The sequence below is a fragment of the Panthera tigris genome, chromosome C1, assembly GCF_018350195.1.
Source record: "Panthera tigris isolate Pti1 chromosome C1, P.tigris_Pti1_mat1.1, whole genome shotgun sequence".
NCBI lineage: Eukaryota > Metazoa > Chordata > Mammalia > Carnivora > Felidae > Panthera > Panthera tigris.
The window spans coordinates 39947838-39970465 of NC_056667.1; the positions used below are offsets into that span (position 1 = coordinate 39947838).

The following is a 22628-nucleotide window of genomic DNA, read 5'->3' on the forward strand; positions in this document are numbered from 1 at the left end:
CAAGACGACCCGCCGCTCCCGCGCGCCCAAAACAGGAGTGGGAAGGACGCAGGGTCCCCGACGCGTAGCGGGCGCCGCTCCTCTCGGGGTTCTGAGTCGCGCGTCACTCCCGTCGGCGGGGCCTTTCCCTGCGCCACGGAAAGTTTTCCGGCTCCGCACCCCCCGGGGGCGGACACCAGCCAGCCTTAAGTCATGCTGGCACTGCGGGGCCCGAGCGGGAAATCAAGACCTTTTCAATGTGGCCGCCCGAGGAGCGGGACGGGATTCGGTGCTGTTTTCTTAGAAAATAACATTTATTTCTAGCTCATGTCTATGCAAAGGAAAGCACAAAGTGAGCCATTCTCTGCAGCAGCGTTTCCTGCTGCTGTCCCTTCGGTCGGGCTTTTGGCGAGTCCCGGGAGGCGGGGATGCGCCCTCGGGCGGGCGGTTCTGGCTCAGTCACTAGTCGCTCTGTTCCTGCTTCAGTGCGCACCTTGACCACTCCTTAGGGAGAGATCGGCCGCAAGCAAGAGGGGCGGGTGGGCAGGATTTGTCCCGAGTTCACAATATATTTAATCTATAAAACCTGATAAGTACAATGCGCGCATAGTCTACTTCTTTCCATTTTGTCCTTTTTTTGCTTGTTTCTGAATATTTTTCACGTTAATACCGAGGTCACCTACAGATTACAATTAATAACTTAGAATTCCATTTTATAACATTATACACTGGCTTGTATATATATATGTATAGATTATATATAGATTTATACATATATAAAAACTCACACTGCACCAAGGAAACCCATGCTTATCGGCATAAGCAACAAAGAGAGCGACAAATACCGCAACGAGGAAAGTGCACCTTAGAACTTGTTTCCTTTTTTTTTTTTTACAATTGATATCGATATATATATGTGTGTCCCAAAGACTCGACTCAGTGCCAAGAGATTTATACATCCTAAATTTATATTTGTTAGAGCGAATATTTTTTAAAAAATTTAATAAGGAGAGGGAGACACAGAAGACAGACTCTCGGACTATCCTGCCATCCACTGGAGAGCGGGCGGGCGGGACTAGCACAGCAAAAAGGAGAGGCAGGAGCGTGTGTGGCGGCCTCAGCCTCTGAATTCTCAAGAATTCCCCGCCTTTCTTAGAGCTGATAGAGCCTTGAGGAGGGGTTTAGAGGACGAGGGTCAGGGCCACGCTCCCCCTCGGAGAACACCTGTATCTGTAGTTGCTCCCTATTGCTCAGCTCTCCACCCTTCCAAAACAAAACTGAAAATCACCTTTGAGCGAGAGGACCCGAGCCGGGGCGCAGAAGGCGCAACGGGTGAAGAGGGACCCGCGGCCCGCGGGATCAAGGCTGGGGTCCCCGTTTGGGGGCCGCCCGGATGCCGGACCCCCGGCCTACTGCTTCTCTGGGGCGCCGTTGACCATAGGCCCGTACAGGCCGCCGCCGTAGGTGGGTTCCTTGTGCACCGCAGCGGCGGCGGCCGAGCGGTCGCGCATGAGGTCGCTGAAGGCATAGTCCATGGGTGGGCGGAAGCCGAGTGTGGGTACTAGACCCGCGGTCGAGTAGGGAGCCATGAAGGCCAGGCCACGGCTGTGCGCCGCTGCAGCCGAATAGGCCAGGCGCAGGGGGCTGAGGCCGAGCGGCGCGCCCAGTGGGTAGGCGCCGGCGTCGGCGCCGAAGTGACTAGCGTTGGGCTGCAATGGCGAGAAGGCCGAGCGGCTGCTCAGCGAGCCCAGCGCCCCAGGCGCCATGGCGCCGGCCAGCAAAGGTCTATGGTGCGGAGGGGCAGCGGGGCCGGCCTGCAGCGGCGCGGGCAGCCCCGGCCCCCCGGCAGCGGCGGCATCAACGCGGCCCGGCCACGCGTCTTCCGCAGCTGCTACCGCACCCACCGCGGCCTTATCAGGCGGCGCGGCGGGGCCAAGGCCGGCCGCCAGACCCCCGCGGTGGTGGTTCAGCACCTGCTCGATGGCCTGCACCACGTCGCCGCCGCAACCCTGCAACACCAGCTCCAGGACACCTCGCCGGTGGCCCGGGAAGACGCGCGTCAAGATGTCCAGCGGCGTCCGCTGCCGTGGACCCGGGCCCCCGCCCAGCCCTGGGGCGGGAGCGGCCTCTGCCTCTTCTTTGTCGGCCTCGGAACCAGATTCGGAGCCCAAAGGGCTGGCGGAGCCCGGGCTGTCCTCCTCGCCACCGCCTCCCGGGCCTGCGCTGCCCGGGCAGCTCCCACCTGCCTCCTTGGAGGCCCGGGCCAGGGGCGACCCGGAAAAGGACTCCCCGTCGCCGTTCTCAGAGCCCGAGCCCGGCCGCACCTCCGGAGAAGATGTCCCGGGACCCGAGTCTGCGCCGTCGGGTGATAAGGGCTTCCCCGGTGGCGGCTGCGGGCTGCCTGCGCGGCCGGTCTGAAGTAGCGTCTTGGGGAACAGGTCAAACTTCTGCAACTTGGCTTCTAGGAAGGGAGAAAAGGGTATATGAGGAGTGATTAGGAGCCGGGAGGCGACGGCACCCTCAGTACATTATCCCTTTGGACCCAGTTTCCTCTCTCTCTGAACCCGACGACCTTCATTCACTGGGCTCCAGTGCCTCTTTCTTTTTTCTCCAGTATTCCTTAATCTCTGAGCCCCTACAGTTTTGTCTCACTTCCCCTACCCCTAGGGTGCACTCTTTTGTATGTACCCAGGACCCTAACCACTTGGGCCCTGTAAATTCAATGTTCAGTTCCCCTTTCCACATCTGTGCCCCAACACTTCCACCTTTATTCTCCTTCCTATCTTTGCCTTGACCTGGAGAAGTGGCCTGGCCCAGGAGACAATATAACTTCCACCTATATAATCTACTGTATAGAGACCCCACTCCACATCCATCGTTCCAAGAGCAAACTCTGCCCTGGGTGCCCTCTGGCCTTGGGCAACATAGCTTGTAATGGAAGGCACCTTGGGTATCTAAGAGATCTCAAGCCTTTCTACAGGTAAAAATAGAGCCCCTATTTCTAATCCACCCTTTCCAAAATTAAAACCTAAGAACTTCTTCACTGCCAAGCTGGGGTCTCAGAAGGCCCCCAATGGCCCCAGACTTAATTCCTCCCTCCCTAGAAAAAGGCGAGATGTTCTTGAAGAAGAGGGTGGGGCCAGACTGGGAGTAGTGGGGGGTGGGGGGGAAGAGTGGGGATCCAGGGAAGCGAGAGAGTTCCTGCTCGAAGGAAACCAGGACAGGTGGGGAAAGAAGCTAGAAAGAAGGAGCAGGCGCAGGATGCGGTTGTCCGGGGAGCATTAGGAACTTGAGAAAAGGAATCAGAGGGGGAAAAGGAAGGGGGTGTCTTCAATACCTAGAGAAAGCCGTTCGGGAAGAAGGAGGAAGACTGGGAGAGGGCCAGATTTCTGAAGAAAGTGGGGAAGGAGCAGAGGAACCACGGCGCGTGAAGAGCAGAACCAAGGTTAAATATGAGACGCGCGGATTTCCGCGCGGATTTCCGAGCAAAGTGAGCAAGGAAACTGGGACCTGGCTGCATTTGGGTAGAGAAGATAAGATTACAGGGTCTACATTTGGCCCCGCAGTGAAAAACAGGGCCTGGGTGCGCGGTGAACTCTAGCAGTCGGGCATTTAGAAAAGGGGATTCCATACCAAGACAAGTAAGTCTCTGGGCCACGTCCCCTGGGGCCCCTTCCCTGCTTCCCTTCCTCCCCACCCTGCCGCGCGCTCACCTGAGCTCCCCGAGCCCGCAGTGCCGCCTCCGGTCCCTGCGGGCGCTCCTGCTCCCGGCCCCCCGCCGTCGGCGGCGCACACGGAGCCGAAGACCTCGTAGGCAGGTCGCGGCGGGATAATGCCGTTGGCGGCGGCGAGCGCTAGGCCCTCGGCAGTGCCGTAGAGCAGCTGTAGCTCGCGCGCCTCGTTCTCTTCCTGCGCCTGTTGCCTGCGCAGCGCCACCTGCGCCGCCATGACGCGCTGGCGCTCCGCGATGAGCGTGCACTTGGCGCACAGGCAGTCCTTCCAGCGGCAGTAGCGCTTGTGGCCCTTGAGCGCCGACACCACGCCGTGGTTGCGGCAGCGCGCGCACTTGGGGGTCCGCGGGTACTTCTCCGCCGCCCGCAACAACAGCGGCGGCGCTCGTAGCAAGCCGCCCGCCACGCTCACCGGTAGCGACGCGGCCGCAGCCGCCGCCGCTGCTACCGACGCCACAGACGCCACGGGCGGCCCCGTCGCTGTCGCCGCCGCCGTCGCTGCGCCGGGCACGCTAGGCAGCTCAGAGCGCAGCTCCATGGCAGGACCTGGCGTAGAAGACCGTGGGAAGAAGGAAGAGACTTGTGGTGAGGAGCGCACGATGTGCTAAGGTACAGCGTACCCACGAAGAAATCAGGCTTAGGGAGGGAAATTTCGGTCGCGGAAGTTTGGCTAGTGGTGCCAAATTGCCGGGAGGAGGTGCCTTCTGATCCCCCTTGTAAGGCTGAGTTCCCCCACCCCACCCCCACCAAGGCTCTTCTTATATCTGATTTATGCGCTGGGTCTAAGATTTCGTTTGACTCAATGGTTCCGCTGGAAAATAAAAATAAAAAGACACAAAGTTTGAAAAGTTATTGGTTCAGGTGGATATAACGAGGGTATGAAAAGTAAAATATTATTTCCCAAAGTTTAGCTTAATTGGAGTGAGACAGGTAGAGAGAAATATTTGTTTGATGGGACTCGGACTAGAGAGAAAATTTTTGATCCAACAGTTAGACCGATACCAAGAGCAAAACAGGAAAACCGAGGCGAAATGCACAGTTTTGTGGAAAGGTGAAAAAGAGAGAGCTATCAGAGCATACAAAACATGGAGTTCAGCTGGCTGGGTCTGAAGGTTTTGGTGAGAGCAGAAGAGTTAGAAAAATCAGGAACAGAAAGAACGGCTCGAGGAAATAGAGTGAAGGCTAGCAAAACAAATATTTTAAAAGCAAAGTTAGGCGCGGGGGGAGGGGCAGGGACCCGTGGAAATGTGGGGGCTACAAGTTTCATGAAGCGGGGCCTCCAGGGAGTGGGAGAGAAAAATGAGTGTGGAAATGAATTTGGGAGGCGTGGGGGGGGGGGCTAAAGAGAAAATTAAGCCGAAGAAACTTAAACTTTGGAAAAGCAAATCCAGCCTCAAGGTTAGCTTGAGGGGTGAGGAAAACAACACCAAAACAACAGCTGATACGGGTGTCTGGGTCCCAGGGTTCACTCAGGAGAGAAAGGTGTGCATGAGAGGGAAAAACAAACAAACCCTTCAGGTAAAAGTTGTGGGTGGGGGTGGAGTAAAACCTGTGGCACAATTTTTAGTCTTGTAGCCTGGGAGAGTAGTCGAGAAGAAAAAAGTATCTTGCGAAAAGTTAGGTATTACAGGAGGGTGATCTTTTCTCTGACCATCTCACACTGCCTTCAAGATCCTCTCCTCCAGTCTAGGGACAGAATCGTCAGACACATACTCCCCATCCTGGGATCTCTGCGGGACCCTACTCGAGTGCAGATTCTCGAGAGCTCTGGTCTCAGAATTGGGATCCTGGGACTTGGATAGCCCAGGAGACAGCACCGAGGCAGAGGAGTCGCCTCTGGAACTGGCTATAGGCTAACAACGGAGTCTCACCTGAGCTGCGGACCTAGAAGGCCTAAGCAGGCCCAGCCCCGAATTTCTTCCCTGTCTCTTCTGGGTCCCCGTATTCCCGGGTCCCCGCCAGAGCCCGGAACCGAATCCTCCTGTTCCCGCCCCAGTATCCTAGATCCCTTCCCTATCTGAGCGGCCTCTTCCCTCAGGCCCCTGGGGCCGCTAAGTCCCTAAGGCCGGCGTGGCCCGGGCCTTGTCAACAGGGCCGGTAGACCAGGCCGCCTCCCCCTGCCCTCCCTGCGCCCCTCAACTACCTGCCTTGGGCTCGGGGATCCTCCTCCTCCGCTGGCGCTTCTCGCACCTCGCAGCTCCGCTCGCGATGCAGGCGCTCTTGGCCTCTTCCCCTTGCCCCCTGGTCCCTTATCTGACCACGTCACCCTCCTTCGGTCACCATGTCCGAACTTCCGGACCCCCTCGGAACGCTGCGCAGTCCAACGCTTCCGTCGGAAATCCGAGCCGGGGGACTGGTTAGGGACCGGCTGTCTGGAACCCGCGACCCGGCCTTCGCCGCGCGGCGTCCCCTCGCGGAGCGCGCGGGACGCTGCGCACAGCCGCGCCCCAGTTGCCCGGCGCTGCCAGACTCTCAATGAGCCGCTCGCCCGCTCTATTGTTGCTCCTTAGGGCTCCATTAGACAGAATTGGACAACAATGTGGCGCCTGCCATTGGCCAGGGGAGGCAGACAGCGCTCTGATTGGCCGGGCCCGCGCCCGGGGAGCCCCGCATTCTACAGTGTCCGAAAGATTCGAAACTCCAAAAGCTCCACAGAGTGCCTCCGGGAGGGGAGGGGCGCGCCGGGGAAGGAGTGGAAAAAAGTAGGCTAGGAGGAGCGTTGAAAATATCGTGACAAGTAGTTTCCGTGCGCCCGAGAGCGTGTGAATTGCGCCTAATTACCGTGTCCGGTGCGCCTCTACGTAGCCGTGTGTAACCCCTCGGCTTCTAGGACGCGGGCTCCGCTGCGCGGCTCTCAGAGGCCCCGGGCGCTTGGCAAGGCCGAGTTTCCCAAGTGGCCCTGGTGGCCGGGGGCGGGATAGGGGCAGGTGACAATTCAATTACCGCGGTCGGGGTGGGGTGGAACGGGGACGCAGGGGTGGGGAAGGGAGAGGGCATATAGCATAAATGCCAAGACGATTTTTCCTGCCTCCTTCCGGCTCTGTTCTACCAAGTCCAATGCGTTTGGGGTAGTTGGGAGCTGTTTTGTATTTTTCTCTTGCCGCCTTTTAAAACACAGATCCTTTATTTTAAAATTCCTGATACGATAGGCATCAAAAAAGGGTAAGTATGGTTTATGAGGATTTCTGTTGTTAAAGAGGAGACGGGAGAGAATTGAGATGACGCTTCCCGTCGGAGCCTTCCAGTTCCCTTGCGCTTCCTTTCCCAACCCTTAATTCCATTCCTCTTCCTCCTCTTGTTCTTTCCTTTCCTCACTTCTGCAGCATCTTGATTTCCTTTAGGTGCTGGTGGGATTCTTTTTGTCACTTTTGTTTCAAATTAACAAAAAGTTTAATTTCTTTTTTAAACGAAAGTAAAACGTGCCCTCTCTGTCTCCCTAGATCCTCTTGAACGCAGGACGCGCATCGGTCAGTCCGTCCTTCCCGGCCTGAGACAAGGTCGCCACGGACCCCCAGGAGTAGTTTTAACTTTCACCTTCCACTCCCGTACTGACGTCACGGCCCTGAGGAACAGCTCGATCTGCAGAGGAGGTAACAGGTTTTGGATTTTGTTTCCCTTTTGAATGGCAACATCTGGAATTAATACCGCGGTTTTCGGGCAGGATCACCTTGGGTTTCTCTGTGATTCTCTGTGCCCTTTCTTTCTGTCTTTTCCTCGGTCCAGTGTTCTCTCTCATTTTTACTCTCCACTTTTCTCTTTCCTTCAGAGTAAAGAAAATTTGTTTAATTAATAGAAAAAACGAGCTTTCACGTTGTTCTCCCTCCACTCCCGATCATGCGTTTCTGTGATGCTCTTTAGAACTTCCAGGGCCACGGGGTTCTGGCCGGCGCAGCCTGGGTCGCGGAGGTCCTGGGCGCGTAGACTCAGTGTCCCGCCCCCGGCCTAGGAACGCACCCCTTTCCACTGGCACAACTCGTGGGCGGCGACCCGCCAGCCCAACCTCTCTGATGCTAGGCACATGCGACTGGGGGAGGAAGGCAAGAAAAGTGGGGCCCCACCCCAGTTCACCGAGCCTCGCAGGGAGGTTCCTAGGATGCTGTCCGGGATGGCCCGGCTGAGGGAGGAAGAGGGAGAGGGAAGACGGTGGTGTGTGGAAGAGCCGGGCAGAGAGCTTCCAGAAAGCTGACCAGGCCCTCGGGCAAGTGCCCTCCCACCCTGACAGAGTCTGTGATGGTAACATAAACCAGACCCTTTGCTCCTAACAAATTCCACTAGCTGGAGCCTGAGAATATGTTTGGGAGAGAGCAAGGGGTCAGCTCCACCTCGTGTCCTGCATGGAGTCAGGTAAGGGAATGAATCTGGGATACTATGTCCTGGCAGGAGTGGAAGACCCAGACCCCACCTTAGAACACCTTGACATTACAAGGTTAAGGAAATCTCTCTGTTAGCTGCACTCTGGCAGGAGGACATGTGGGAGAGGGGGAGGACTGCGACTGAATCCCGCACCAGGGTGTCTGGTGTCTTCTCCCAGAGCTACCTTGGACAAAGTTTTTCAGAAATTATTTTAAACCCTAAATGAATTGAACTATAGGAATAAGCCTAGCTTTTGGAGAGCGGTGGCCCAGATACTCCTCTTTTCGCTTGAGGCCAGGCCACTGTGTCCTCAACTTCAGTTCAGTGAACCTGGGGGCGCCAAGGGTCCAGCCACAAGGACTTGGGAACCCCACGTTCTTCCACTAGAGTGTGAGGAACCTCATTTCCTTAGGAGGCAGAGTCCACATCCTGGAACCCTGCCCAGAGGGGGAATCTGCTCACCCCTAGAGCAGGCTCCTCTTTCCTTGCCTTCATCACTCAACAGGTCTGGGACCTACAGCCTTTCTTCTGATACACCTGAGATTGGGGTGCTCATGGGAGTGAATGTGTCATGAATGGAGGGAGGCAGAGTCATCCTAGGCAGAGGTCATTGCACTCATACCTCTACAGGCCATCCTGGGGTTAGTCCTGATTTGGACTGATCCCCAAGGGAGCAGCCCTGAGGGCTGTGGCTGTGCTAGCTACCAGTGGTGCCCAAATTGAGGCAGCAGGGACTACCTTCTACACACACCAGAGGGTGGCTTCACACCTGGACATACATCCTGCACGTGGAACCTCATTCTGTGAAAGTCTTGGATACACCCTCACATCTGCTTGCAGTGACCACCCACAGGGTGCACTCACCTCTGAAGCTGCCTTCTCACCCAGAGGACCCCTTCAGAAAGTCTGATTGAATTCACAGCGATCACAATCATGCCCTCATCCTAGGATATCCACTTTGTACTTGACCTCATACCCAGATGCCCACAGACTCCCTGGTCAGTGACTGAACACCTAGATAGAAGCATATGCTCACAGACATGTGCCCTCGCTAGTCCATGGACCCAACCCTGTTCCAGGGCCCTGAAGTTGGACCCTGCACGGAGAAAGCCAGACCACTGGGACGAATGAGGCGGCTCAGGGCAGAAAGCTCATCCTCACACAATCAGGCACAAACACACTCCCTCAAGCACCTCCTCTTAGTTCAGAATCATTTGCTGTGCCGGCGTCTGGGGTTCCCGGGTGAGTTCTCCCAGCCAGGAAAATCCACCTCCACCCGTGTTCGCTGCTGGCCCCATCCCCCAGGACCCCTCCCGCAAAGGGGTGGGGTTCAAAGGGATGGCCCTAGTGGCGACCCAGGGTGAGGCTGGAGTTGGGGTTGAGGGTGTGGAGGGGGCTGGAGGTGCGGCGTGGTGGCGCTGAGTAGGAGCAGGGCCGGGGGCGCTGATGGGGGACCCGGGAGGCATTGACTTTTGCGCTGTTTGCCCGCGGCCTCGGAGCAAGCAGACGCCATCTGTTTGCCGGCTGCGGCACGTCCCGTTTAATTACCCTCCCGGCAGCCTAATAGAGATGATATTAAACTAAATCTTTCTGACATTAAAAGTAATTATCCCCAAACCGGTGGCTCCGGGACGGAATCGCCCCTCCCGTCCCCAGCCCTCCCCTGGCCGCTCCAGATTCCGTTAGTTTGGCTGAAACTCTTTACCGGGAAAGGGGCGCGGAGAAAAGGGGGGAAGGAAGGTACCTTTGGGAGAAGGAATCTACGCGGGCTGCCCCATACACGCTGTTTTCCCGCACAACCACAGACGCACGAACACGCGTGTGGATACACTCACATCTGTACACACACAGACCACGACAACATTTTCCTCCGGATCAACTCTCGCCGTGTTAATTAAGAGTCTCAGCCGCGTGCACCCCTGCGTGGACAGAGAAGTGCAGCCTGGTTTGCTGTCCCCGCCCCCGAGCCCGCTACAATGGCCCTTTTACGGGGTCAAAGCCACGGATCCGGCCTAAACCGGGGCCAGGGACCCAGGCACAGTTCTGCAACCAGAAAGAACCTCTTTCATCGTGGCCCTTGACTTCTCGGGTGCTCTTCCTGTGAGGGGCCCTGCGCCTCGCGATTCCCCTCCAGGCCCTTAAGTCCCGCCAGAGTCTGCGAGGCAAGTTCTATTATTCCACTTGACAGGTGAGACCACACACCCAGGGAGGTGAGGTGACGGGGCCCCCATCTCAGAAGCAGTACGGGACAGAAAAGAATTCGAACTCAGGAGACCAGAGGAGACCCCTACCCAAGGCCCAAGTTGTGCACGGTTCCAGGCACGGCGTCAGGCTGGGCGCGGCAGATGGAATTCTGGCCCGAGGCCCCTCTCAGCACCTCTCCCTCTGGGGTCCGCGGGACCCTCTGGTGCTCCGCCTCTCCCCGGGCCTTCGACCCCCTTCAGCAGAGGAGCGGGCCAGGGAGCCACCTGAGGGCGAAGCAGCGGTGGCACCGAGTTGAGAGCGCGGCGAGAATCCCCAGCGCAGAGCCCCTGAGCCCAGCCGGCCGCAGCCCTTCTTTGAATCAAGCCCGGGCGTCTGCAGGGTGCGTGCGGAAGCGGCGGCCGCCCAGTGTCGCCAGGCTTCCTGTCTCCACAGCTTTCTGGCTGGGCGCAGCTGAGCCTGGGACAAACGCGCGGAGAGTACTGTTCATTGCCCAACTATTTGCTTGTATTTTTGAGCGCCTAATGTGTACCGCTACCCTGATAAACTCTTGATGTTGCGCTGTGCTGCTTGGTACCCAGTCCTTGGGGGGAGGTGTGACGTTCCACGTTTTAGAGACAAGACCGCCGATGTTCAGCAAGGCCCGGAATTCAACTTGCCCGGGGTTACAGTGCGGCTGAGCGTCGAGGAAGATGGGAACCTAGATCCCATTCCCACTCAGGTTCTTTTCTTCTTACCTTCAGTTCCAGTTGGACAGGGTCAGACCTAGGGGCTTTCGTTCGGTTCGATTCCATTCAGTTGAGAGATGATTCACAGAAACTCGAGAGAACGGGTCTTTAATTTCATTCATTTTGAGCACCTAGTAAATGCCTTAGGGCTCGAGGATAAATCAGTTGTGAAGGACCCTTAAAGTGTTCATGGACCAACTAGGGACACAGTCACCCATCAGTGACCTCACGATGAAAAACAGGGTTGAGGTGGGAGTGAGGAAAGGAGGGTTAAGGGAGACTTCCTGAAGAAAGGGATCCCTGAAGTGAAACGTTCAATTTCCCAAATCGAAACGTTATTATTGTTTGTTCTGATAAAACATTACAAAACATTTTAGACAATATAGTAAATTTGGAATTCCTTGTCTGTCTATTTACCGTTACAAAAATATACTTTTTGTTACTTGTTTTATTTACAAATGTGATAAACATTTTTTCATATTAATATATCTACATAACCTTAAAAATTGCTTAATATTTCGGTGTGTGGATGTACTTTAATTTAGCCAATTTCCTCTTGAGGTATTTTGTTTGTTTCCAATTTTTGCTACAATAAACATTACTACAATGAACATTCTTTGTGAATTTGCCTAATTATTTCCTTAGGATAAATTCTTAGAAATAAGATTGATTGGCCAGAGGCTTTTTTTTTTTTTTTTTTAAGGCTTTTGATAGCTACTTGTCAAATAGCCCCCAGGAAAGGTTGTGTCAACGAACACACTCAACAGTAATGTATCTTGCTGATCTTTTAAATCTTTGCCAATTCAGGCAGGAAAAAAAGAATCTTTTGTCATTGTAATTTGCATTTCCTTAGTTATTTCTTAGTTTTTCTTTACGTGTTAGTCACTCGTGTTTTTTTTTTAACTGTGTATATTCTTTGCTTATTTTTCTCTCATTGAGTTTCTCCTTTCCTTAATTTGTAATGGCTGTTTATATATTAAAGACAGTAGCATCCTCTTATCTGTAACATATGCTGCATTTCTCCCTTTTTGCTGTTTTATCCAGTTTTGCTGTTACACTGAAGTTTAATTTTTTTTATGTAGCCAAATCTGTCATTTTTTCTTTATAGATGCTTCTTTCTTTATAGATGCTTAAACAAGGATTTTTCAAATCCAACTTTCTGAAAGCATTCACCTATATTTTGTTTTAGCCCCTTTTCATATAAATGATTTACATTTATATCTTTAGTTCATTTGCAATTAAATTTGGTGGAAGCTGTGAAGTAGGTTTGTAACTTAATTCCCCCCCTCCAATGTTAGCCAGTTATCACAGCTTGTATCTAATGGTCCACCCTTTCCCCCTCTGCACTGATCATATATTATATACTGAATTCTCAGATGGCCTTAGGTCATTTCAGCACTTTTCTCTCTATGGAGCTATTTACTTTTGCACCAGACTCACTAAAAAATTATTGTAGTTCTGTAAAGTTTGGGAGGGCAAGCATCTTTCTGATTCCTGATTCTTCTTTTTCAAATACTCTTGCCAATTTTGGAAAGATAGTCACCTGAATAAATATTTTAGAATTTTTAAAGCTGGCTCCAAAGTGAAAGTAAAATTTTAAAAACCTTTGGAAATTTTATTTAACTGCCTTTAGAAATTAATTTGAGGGAGATTTATCCTATACATCTTCACAATATGGGATATTTCCATCTCGGACACAGTGTGACTTTCTTATTCACAACTTTTATGTCCCCTTGTAAATTTTGTCGTTTTGTTCCTTGAGTTGTTTTTTAAGCACATTCTTTAGTATTTTATGTATCTATCGTGAACACATTGTTTCACCTATTGCAATGTCTAACTGGTTATGACAGGAGCATAAGAGAGTTACCGATCATAGTATATTTAGAGACCGGCCTCCTTGCTGACCCACTTTAAATGAGTTCTCACAGTTTCCCGGCGCTGAGTTTGGAAGGACCTGGAACTGACTAAGCTGAGGGAGGGAAGGGCGATTCTACACAGAGGAAACGGTGCGAAGGGCCAGTGATTTGTGCACGGAGTGCACCCACAGGGTGGTCTTTTTTGGACCTTCCTTCTCGTGGTCTCCTTCTTGCAAGAGGGCCTTTGGAAACAGCGATTCCAGGAATCAGCCCTGTGTGACCGTGGGCAAGTCGCCTCCCTGCTGGAATCAGATTGTTTGGAGAACAGCAGCCTCCAGGCCATCGCATGTGGGGAGAGAAGAATGCGAAGATGAAGGGCATCAGGGCTCTTGGCTCTTGGGCTGGATCAGCCGGGGTTTGAGTGCCGATTGCTCCTCGGAAGTGCATGGGGTGTCCGCAGCCGCATACTCGCAGCTTGTAACCCTCAGGTCACCGACCAAAATGAACATATGGGGGAGGGGGAGGGGGCTAGAAGGGAGAGACCTAATCCATCTGCCCGGGCCACACACTCACACATACACTAACCCACGCACCTTTGGCATCTTTCCCTCAAAGAGTTCTACTTAGACTTCCACCCTCCCCTCACCCTCCTACCCCCACCCCGCACCCCGTCCCATTTCCTGCTGGGACTGCGCAGTCTCCTTCCAGACTGTGTATGGTGGGTGAGTTCCAAGCTGCATGACTGGCTCAGGGCCCGATACTGGTTGGGCCAGAGCCCAACATGTTAACTCTCTTTCCTGGCGGGGCCCTGTGTCAGGGTGGGGAAGTTAGCTGACAAGTAGGTGGCTTCCTGCCCCCCCTCTCCCCCAGCAATGGGTTGAGACTCCAGGCTTGCAGTGACATGGATGCACAGATGCCTTCTCCAGGTGCTCAGGCCCAGGCCACACAGTTACCTGGAACACTTTTGTTCACTGTTTAGGACCCAGCACTCAGGTTGCCCCACTGTCTCTTGTTAGAGGCACAGTAGACACAGACCAACCCTGCAAGCTTAGTGCCTCTGCATTTTGCCCTCTCTGAAGCCTCACAGCTACCCATCTTCATCCCCAATTCATGTCAGAGGAAACTGAGGCATGAAGAAGTAACTTCCCAGAGTGATACAGCTCGGTGGGGGAGGGATGAGAACTGTTCTTTGCATCTGTGGAAGAGACTGGTGAGTCTAGGAGGTAGAGTTGAGGCCACTTCCCCTCAACCCCCACCCTGTCCAGTTCTCAGAACTGACCCCCTAGGAATAGGTGTAGGAGGGGTGGATGAAGGCACCCTTTCTTTTGGTGTTGGGAGCCTCTTTTCTTGGGGTTTTCTTCACTCCCTTTGGAGCATGTACACCCCCTCTCACCCCTCAGGACTGACCACACTCTGCTTTCACTTCTGGTGAAGAGTCTGGCAGCACCTTAACACCTTTGGGCATAGCCTGGCTGAACATGGGTGCTAGTATGGCACATTCCCTCCTGTGTAAGATGGAAGCTTTCATGGGTCACTGTGAGGATTCAATGACACAATTCATGGAAATTCCTTCTCGGTGTCTGACATGGAGAAAACACTCGGGGTATATTGGGTATTGTTATTTGTTAGTCAGTTGCTGAATGAACGATTCTTCTCTTTGCCTTCCCTCTAGAGGGGAAAACTGTTCCCTTCTCAGTACCCTTTTGCTTCCATTAGAAAAAGGACTGGGGAGCTGGGAGCTGATGACAGGTGACTTCTGCTCTTGAACCATAATCTGAAAACTCCCTCCAGAATCAGAATTCTGATGGGGTGTCATGGATTAGAGACCTTCTGGCAGGCCTGGGGTGCTCAAGGTCCCAGAGGGACTCTGGGCCATCTCCTTCCCTAGGTCACCTCATCTCCCCTACCCACCACTCTCTCCAGGGGCTCCATTAACCAGAACATGTTTGCTATAAAGCACAAAGTGATACTGCACCAGTAAGAAAGGAGCAGCACAGCCCAGAGCCCACCCCCAGCCTCTGGAAGCGGCCCCATCTGTCTCTTCTCAGGGCCTCCACTATTTTGGGCACTATTTTGGGCACATAGCCCTGCTGGTTCCTTGTGGGGCTCTGCAAAGGCAGGGGCTGGGTTCTTTTCCCCATGGCACAGTACCACTTTTATGCCAGAGAACATGGTCTTTCCCTTTGTGTCCATGACCTCCCATAGCATGTAAAAAATTCATAAAATGCACCTTGGTTTTTATATCAAGAACCTGAGGCATGTAGGTGATACTGCACAAGCTAGTTCCTCACTGATGCTTGATGTGGTTGAAGGCATGCCAGAATGAAGTCTTGCTCATTTCACTATTCTGGGCCTTAGTTTCTCCATCTGCAGAATAAGGAAAGGTAGACCTGCTGTATATGGAAATGCTCTGAAATGAGAAAAGGACTATGCAGACCCAGGTAGGAAGATGATGATTGCTATGTGGGATGCTCCATCCAGCTGAGACCTTGGCACTCTCCTTTAGAAATATAGTGAAGTTCCTGGCCTCCACACCTGATTTTCTTTACTTGTGTTTCCACTAGACTCCTCAAAACACAGAGAAAAGTTTCAGTAAGACTCTCCTTGTTGCCAACTCTTCAGAAAAATATCATGCAAATGTTACCAATGTGTGCCCAAGTAAGGCAGGGGACATTTCCAGGGGCCTGGACTCCTGAGCCCAGAGGAGCAGTCTCCATTTTGATCCTGTAGGATGCCTACATTTTGTAACTCTGGGATCTCAGATTGTCAGGCTAGGGCAGTGCCATTTATTACAGAATGGACTGGCCACAGCTCCTAGGTGGGGTTCATCTCTCCCAGAAGCCTATCCAACTATCCAATCAGGGAGCCTCCTCTGGGTTCCCATGGTTCCTGGAACTTCTCTAGCATTGGCCACACTGCCCTGAAATTTGTGGCCTCATCCCAGCCTGGAAATTCTGAGCTGAGGGTAGAGGCTGAGAATCCAGTGTTTACCAAAAAACCTAAATGATGAATAGATGAGTGAAAACTGACCCCATCTCCATAAGGCAAAGAGCACTTAAGTAATACTTCAATTAAATGCAGGTCTAATGAAAATGCATGATGGAAAAAAAAATTTGCTTTGGTGATAGACAGGGTTATGTTATATAGTAGTTATGAGACTTTGGGCAAATGATTTAACCTAAGCTTCAGTTTATCAATGTTTGAAACAGGGATAGTATGATCCATCTCACAGGGTAGTTTTGTAGTTCATTCATTCATATAACATTTACTGTCTGTGCCCTGTGCCAGGTCCAGTGGGGCAGACCAGTCATGGTCTATAAGGGAGACTTCTGTGCAAATAATCATAATAATATGATAAGTGCTCTGCTAGGGGCAAACACAGGGATTAGACAGGCTCCTAACTTGTCCTGGTGATTCCATGAGGCTTTCTGGAGGAAAAGGAGTAGAATGGAGTAATAGCCTCAACTCTGGAGCCAAACCACCTGTGTTTGAATCCTGGCTCCTTGGTTTACTAGCTGTATGACCTTGAACAAATTACCTAATTTTTTGTTCCTCAGTTTGCTCACCAATAAAGTGGGGATATTAATAGCTCCTACTTTATAGCGTTGTTGTGAGTGAAGCATTTAGTGCCTGACATTCAATAAACATATCAATGTTCAATATATTATCAACAGCTATTTACCAAGCATCTATACAGTGCCAGCTCTGTGTGGAGTGATAAAACAACAGATCAGACTGACACAGACCTTACCCTTGTGGAATTTATACCTTAGGCAAAATCTGAGCTGAGTTTCAAAGTACAAATTGCCTCCTATCTAAGGAGAGTTTGCAAAGAGCAAAGGGCAGAGGAAGGAATTCAGGGGCTGCTGACATTTCACAGGCAAGCAGAGCAGAAAAACACTGCACAGGAGACAGAGGGGTTGGAGGAAACTAGTGGCAGGCAGTATCCTAGAAGGCAAGGGGGAAAGTGTGTGTGGGAATTTTTATATTCTATCACCTGTGGCTTAGAAGTTACAGCTACTAAAGCAGCTCAAGGATGGGGTGGGGGGCTTACTGATGAGGGGAAACAGAGCAGGTATGGGCTTTGGGCTCAGATCCAGAGTGGAATTTCAGCTCCTCTCTACTAGCTGTATGTCTCTGGACAGTGACATAATTTCTCTGAGCCTCAGTTCCCCTAACTGTAAAATAAGGATACTAGTAGAGTGACTTGGCAGATACTTCTGAAGATGGCATGGGGTGACACTGTGCAGGGCTTACCTGGGTATTCAACACCAACTCCTTTACCCTTTGTTTCTTCCCAGCCGCTCCTGTTGGTTTTGTTCCAGCTCCAATTAATTAACTGCTTCAGTAACCACTGGGTGCATGACTGCTATGTGCCAGACCCTGGGCTGGCTCTGGAAATAGATGATTATGACCTGTTCTCTGCCCTTACAATGTTCCCAGATGAGCAAGGTGTTAGAGATGGAAGCGACCACCTGTACACAGACGTCATTTCTTTGTTGAAACTCAGTTACTGAGTCAAAATTTACCGTGTGCTTACTATGTACTAGTCATTTTGCCAGGCCTTGAGGATAAGAAGTGACTCAGACCTTTTGAAGGGCTCAGGAGTCTGAGGTGGGGGCAGGAAGGACATGTGAGCTGAGAGTAACCATTCAGAGTGATCCACGCTACGAGAAGGGTAGCACAGAGCCGAAGATTCACAGCACAGGCACCTAACTTGGAGAAGGTGCAGAAGGTGTAGCAATGGTCAGTGAAACCATTTTGGAGGAAATGAAAAAGCGAAGGATAGAGGGGTGGTAGGAGTCTGGTGGTGATGGGAGAGCACTCAGGACAGAGGGGACAGTGTCCAAGGCCAGGGGTGATATGGAGCTGATGCTTTCAGGAAACTGCAGGTGACTCAGGAAGTGTGAGAGGGCATGGCTGGAGGTAGATGGGAAGGGAGGTGGGGGCCAGATGAGAGGAGTTTTAAATCCAAGCCAAGAGTTTGGATTTTATCTGGAGGGCAATGGGAAGCCTCTGAGGGTATGAAAACAGGAGTGTGGCATGGTGAGGCAGGTGTTTTAGAAAGCTCTTTCTGGCAGCTGTGTGGTGACTGGTCTAGAAGAGAGGGACTGGAGAAAGGGAGCTCAACTAGGATGTGGTTTTATGACGCAGGTGGGAGACAACAAAGGTCTAGGGAAGAAATGCCCATGGGAGAACAGACAAAGGAGCAGGGGATGGACTTCGGAGATGTCAAAGATGTAGAAGCTACAGGATGCTTCTTAAATCACTGCATGTACTTAAAAACAAAGGCATTGCTTAAAACTTGGCCCCTGACACATTGGGGAAGGAGTCATTTTGGAGAGCTATATTTTCTATAGAAGTAAGGCTTCACCCATTTTTGTATCCATCAACATTTAAAAAATGTTATGATTGTGACTATGTGAAACGCTTGGTAATATGTCATACTTTCCTTGAACGTGGCACTGCATTGCCATAAACACAGTAGGAGCTTTGGAGTCAAAGGTCTGGGTCCCAAACTCTGTTCCGCTCTTTTATAAGCTGTGGAACTCAGGCTAGTTAGACTTTACCTCTTAGAGCTTGTTTCTTCTTCAAAATAAGGTCAAGATCACCCAGTCGACAGGGTTGTTGTGGGGTTACATGAGGTAATGTATGTACTGCTCTGAGCACATTACTGAGTACATCCTAAATGCTCAGCACGTTAGTCTCCTCTTCCCTCCTTCCCATGATGCCCCAGGATTAGCCTCTGGACACCAGTAACAGTGACACTTTGTGCAGGGGTCTTTACTCTTCCCTGTAGGGCCACAGAGCAGTTCTCTTGGAATTCTTCTGCTTCTCATATTTTCTGTGTCCTCCCCCATAAATGGCCACTTGTCACTGCTATCATCATTCCCGCTCTTTTCCTTAATCCACCCCCCCCCCATGTGAGTTTGTAGACCAGGTAATCGCTAACTGCTCTACATGTTAACTAATTGCTAAATGTTAGTTCATTTAATCTTCAGAATCTTATCAACTAGGTACTGTTGTTACCTCCTTTTTTTTTTAGCTAAAAAGTGAGGCACAAGAAGGTGAAGTGACTTCCAAAGGGCACACTACTAGTAAGTGCAGGAGTGGCTTGGATCCAGGCAATATGGCTCTAGAGGCTATGCTCTTAGCCACACATTGTATCACCTCTCACAACTGAGAACAACTAATAATGTGCAAATTGAGAGTTAACAGAATGAAGACTGGAGAGCAAGTCTCTTTTATTGGTATTTCCTTTCAGACCACGCTTTCAAAATACAGCAGGGAGGAGCTGTAAGGCCAGTTGGGGTTGTTAGAGGTCACCTTCCAAAGCAGATTATTTGAGACAAGAGAGAAGCACTAAATGCAGAGGGAGGTTCAAGTCAAGAAAGCCCAACTGTTGTATCTCACCCCCTTTGGGGGGTGTAGCTTTCGTTTAGATGAAAATGTGGCTTGATGAAAAGAAATGAACTTCCCAAATAGTCTGATGGTATCTGCATAAATGGTGGTTCTGAATTTTCTGGCATCAATATTACCCAGTGAGAATCTTATGAATACAGATTTCCTCTTCCAGAAAACTACACATTTAACTTTTTATACACAATTTAGGGGATGCCAAGCTCCATTCTTGGACATAAAATTTAGAGATTTGTTATAAAGAGCTGTGAAACTGAAAATCAGAACCTCGGGCTCGAGTGTGGACTCTTCTATTGACATCCTGTGTGACTTCAGGCAAGCACTGCCCTTTGAGCCCCACATGCAAAAATGGAATAATCATCTCTGCCCTGCTTCTCTCACTGCAGTGGGCCATGGTGATGTGTGTGGAAGGGGTGGGAAATTGCAAAATGCTATCTGAATGCATCAGGACATGGAGGTTCAGAGACGTTACTCACGTGACCTTAAGGTCACACAGTTATTAAGTGGCAAGACTAAGGTTCAAACTGGAAGACCCTAAAATCTCATATGTGTGTGTGTGTGAGAGAGAGAGACAGAGACAGAGACAGAGAGACAGAGAGTGAGGAGAGAGGGAGAGGAGGTGGGAGAGCAAAAGACAGAGAGAGAGAGAGAGAGAGAGAGAGAGAGAGAGAGAGAGAGCTCCCTCTAAGAATTTTTAAAAGGATCAAATGAGATAATGCATATGAAAGGGTCACATATGTTGTGAAGTGTGATGTTTAAGTGATTACTCGTGGACTGAATTTAGGATTCCATGTTCCAGCCACCTATGGGATCTGGGACTGGGACTGGATGGATGAGGGGCTGAGAGGGATGGTAGAAATGTGCCAGTGATCCTGCTCATGGGGACAATTAGGACGCTCTCCCCCTATCCAAATGAACAACTTCTGTGCTTTTGGGAAAATCTGCCAGAGCTGTGCAACATCTTTAAACCCACTGACCAGCATACTCAGGTCAGCATGTGTAGCTTTGGGAGTAGCGATTTTAATACAACCACAAACTTATTTTATGTTTATAATGTCACCAAATAAAACTTATAAAAGCCCAAATCCTATTCTCCTACATTAAAAAAGAAAGATTCCATAAAAGTCTCATCCAACTCAAGACTTTGGATGCTTACAATTCAGAGATGAACACCTGTGTGTCCCATAAAACTAGTGGTGCCAGAGCATGGCAACATTGCAAGCCAGAAACCTCCCCAAACGGCACCTTCTTAGAGACTGTGGAATATTGTCAATACTTGCTTAAAACTTCAAACTAATGCTTCAAACATACAGCTGATAATCTGAGAAACACTAAGGAATGAACTGGAGCAGGAGTGAGGATGACAAGGAGCCCTGGAACTTCACTATTAACAGCTGGGCATAAGAACACTGAGCACTTGTTCTGACTGACTCACTGCATCTGGAGGCTGGGATGCAAAGCACAAGGGAGTTTAAAGGTATGAGGAAGAATTGCCAAAAGACATTGCTCTTTCTGTGATAGCAGAAATGACTTAATAGCTCCTCTTGTGATAGCAAGTTGCTTAATGTTTTTCTTAGAACCTAACTTTATGCAAATTGTTTTAATGTTGTACTTGTTGGAAAAAGCCTAAAACTGCTTTGGTCTCCTGTTCTGGAGTTCGACAGAACAGAATGGCATCAGTCAACAGTGACAATTAGCTGAGGCCTTTCGGGGCAATGAGGGCCTATAGAATAGGATTTCATGAGACCTGAGTAAGGAGAATCTCTCAAGTCAGGGTCGAAAAAGGAAGCACTTAATAACTTCTATGAAATCAGTTTCAGAATAAAGTCTGTACTACTGGAATACAGAAGTGAAGATGACAGGGCAGAACAATATGATGAAGTCAAACCTAAATCCGACAGAACAGGTTAAACATGAAAGTGAATTCAGAGTCCTGTCTCTCCACCCCCACCCACACTCTTGCTGCTGTTCCTAAGTATGGTCTGCATTCAGGGCTATAGCTTCTGCATGGCAGCTACAGAACAAGGTCTCCCTGGAAAAAGAAGACCTGGTACCCTAGTGCATCTGTAGCATTGGAGATGACTATCTTGTGGGACCACCAGGTAGGAAGGTAGGTGTGGACCGCCCCCACCCCCCAAAAAAAGGGAGGTAGGAGTGGAGCCGGAGAGGAAGTGCTCCCCCCACAATGGGTCTCTTTTCCTTTCAGTCTCCCTGGGAGACCTCTGGGGCCAGAGAAGGCCTGCACCTAAGTAGATGGAGCACTGGTCTGTTAGGAATACATCTCTTTCTTGTAAGAAAGTGTTCAGGGGAGGTCCCTGTTTGGAGCATCAGAGAAAAGACACAAGGTGGAATTTTCCTGGCCAATATCCACTTCCAGGCAAAGGGAAAATGACTAAACATATCTTAGGCTTCAGTTGGAGTGTTCTAAGGAACCCTTGACTTGGGCCAGGGGAAAAAACCAGCACTTAGACTATACTTTGGACAAATAGAGAATGTCAAAATCAGAATCCTAACTCCTGGGATAGAGACCACAGGTGACATAAAAACAGATGTGGAGAAACATTCCAAGACCAAAAAGAAATCACTGGCTGTGAAGGCATAAATAGTGCTTCCGTGAACTAAACTTCAAACCCCAAATCCACAGATTAACAAAAACCCAGTTACTAAACTGTCCCCAAATTATTATATGTAGATTCAGGCAACACAGGTCTTCTGAGCTGAGCCCCCAAGTTTGCTCTCTTAAATACATGTAGTCAGAATTTTCAGCCATAGGATGGCATCCCTTTCATTTGAGAAGGGGACCCAATATCTAATACTAAAACATTAAAAGAGTGAAATAGTGGAGCAAGGTTTTATAGAGGCTCAGAGTCCATGGGGTGACTGATCAGAGTTTGGTGATAGACAAGGTGCTTAAAATACGAAATAACAAGGTCCAAACGTATGGTGGAGTGGAGGGAGGGAAAAGCAGGAGAGAACTGTGTTCAGTGTACACTGAAGGATGAGCGACATGGGAGCTGGTATCTGCCCAAATGCAAACCTAACAGCAGTTCCCTGCAGCTGGGCGAGATACCAAAGTCCTGGTACTGGTCCTCTTCACACTATCTCTATATTCACATAATGTGCTTAAACAGTTTCCCCTGTTGCATGGGAACAGCAAATACCTCCTAGGTGGAACCCGGAGACCCGAGGGAGCAGCAGTAAATAAGTATCTTGCATATATGTTGAATGCAGTCCTCAAACACATCTTACATTTTAGTAAAGAAGTCAGAAAGTACCAACAAAGATGATATGCTTTTTTTCCTACAACAATGTTTAATCTCCATGCTGAGAAGTCCCATTTAACTTATTTCCCCCATGCC

The 22628-nt window shown here is 50.6% G+C and overlaps 1 protein-coding gene across 2 annotated transcripts; it reads right to left on the reverse strand.

Annotated features, from left to right (window-relative positions):
• Nucleotides 1–914: 914 nt before the first annotated feature.
• Nucleotides 915–6206, reverse strand: DMRTA2 (DMRT like family A2). 2 transcript variants are annotated; one of them, XM_042997101.1, is made up of 3 exons: nt 5858–6206; nt 3693–4256; nt 915–2440 (listed from the first exon to the last, which is right to left on the reverse strand). In XM_042997101.1, the coding sequence occupies exons 2-3, from the start codon at nt 4246–4248 to the stop codon at nt 1389–1391; spliced, it is 1608 nt and encodes a 535-aa protein (XP_042853035.1). In that variant the 5' UTR covers nt 4249–4256; nt 5858–6206; the 3' UTR covers nt 915–1388. The 2 variants fall into 2 exon arrangements, with proteins under 2 accessions (XP_042853035.1, XP_042853036.1); XM_042997102.1 differs by having other exon boundaries at nt 5854–6206.
• Between the last annotated feature and the right edge of the window lie 16422 nt (nt 6207–22628).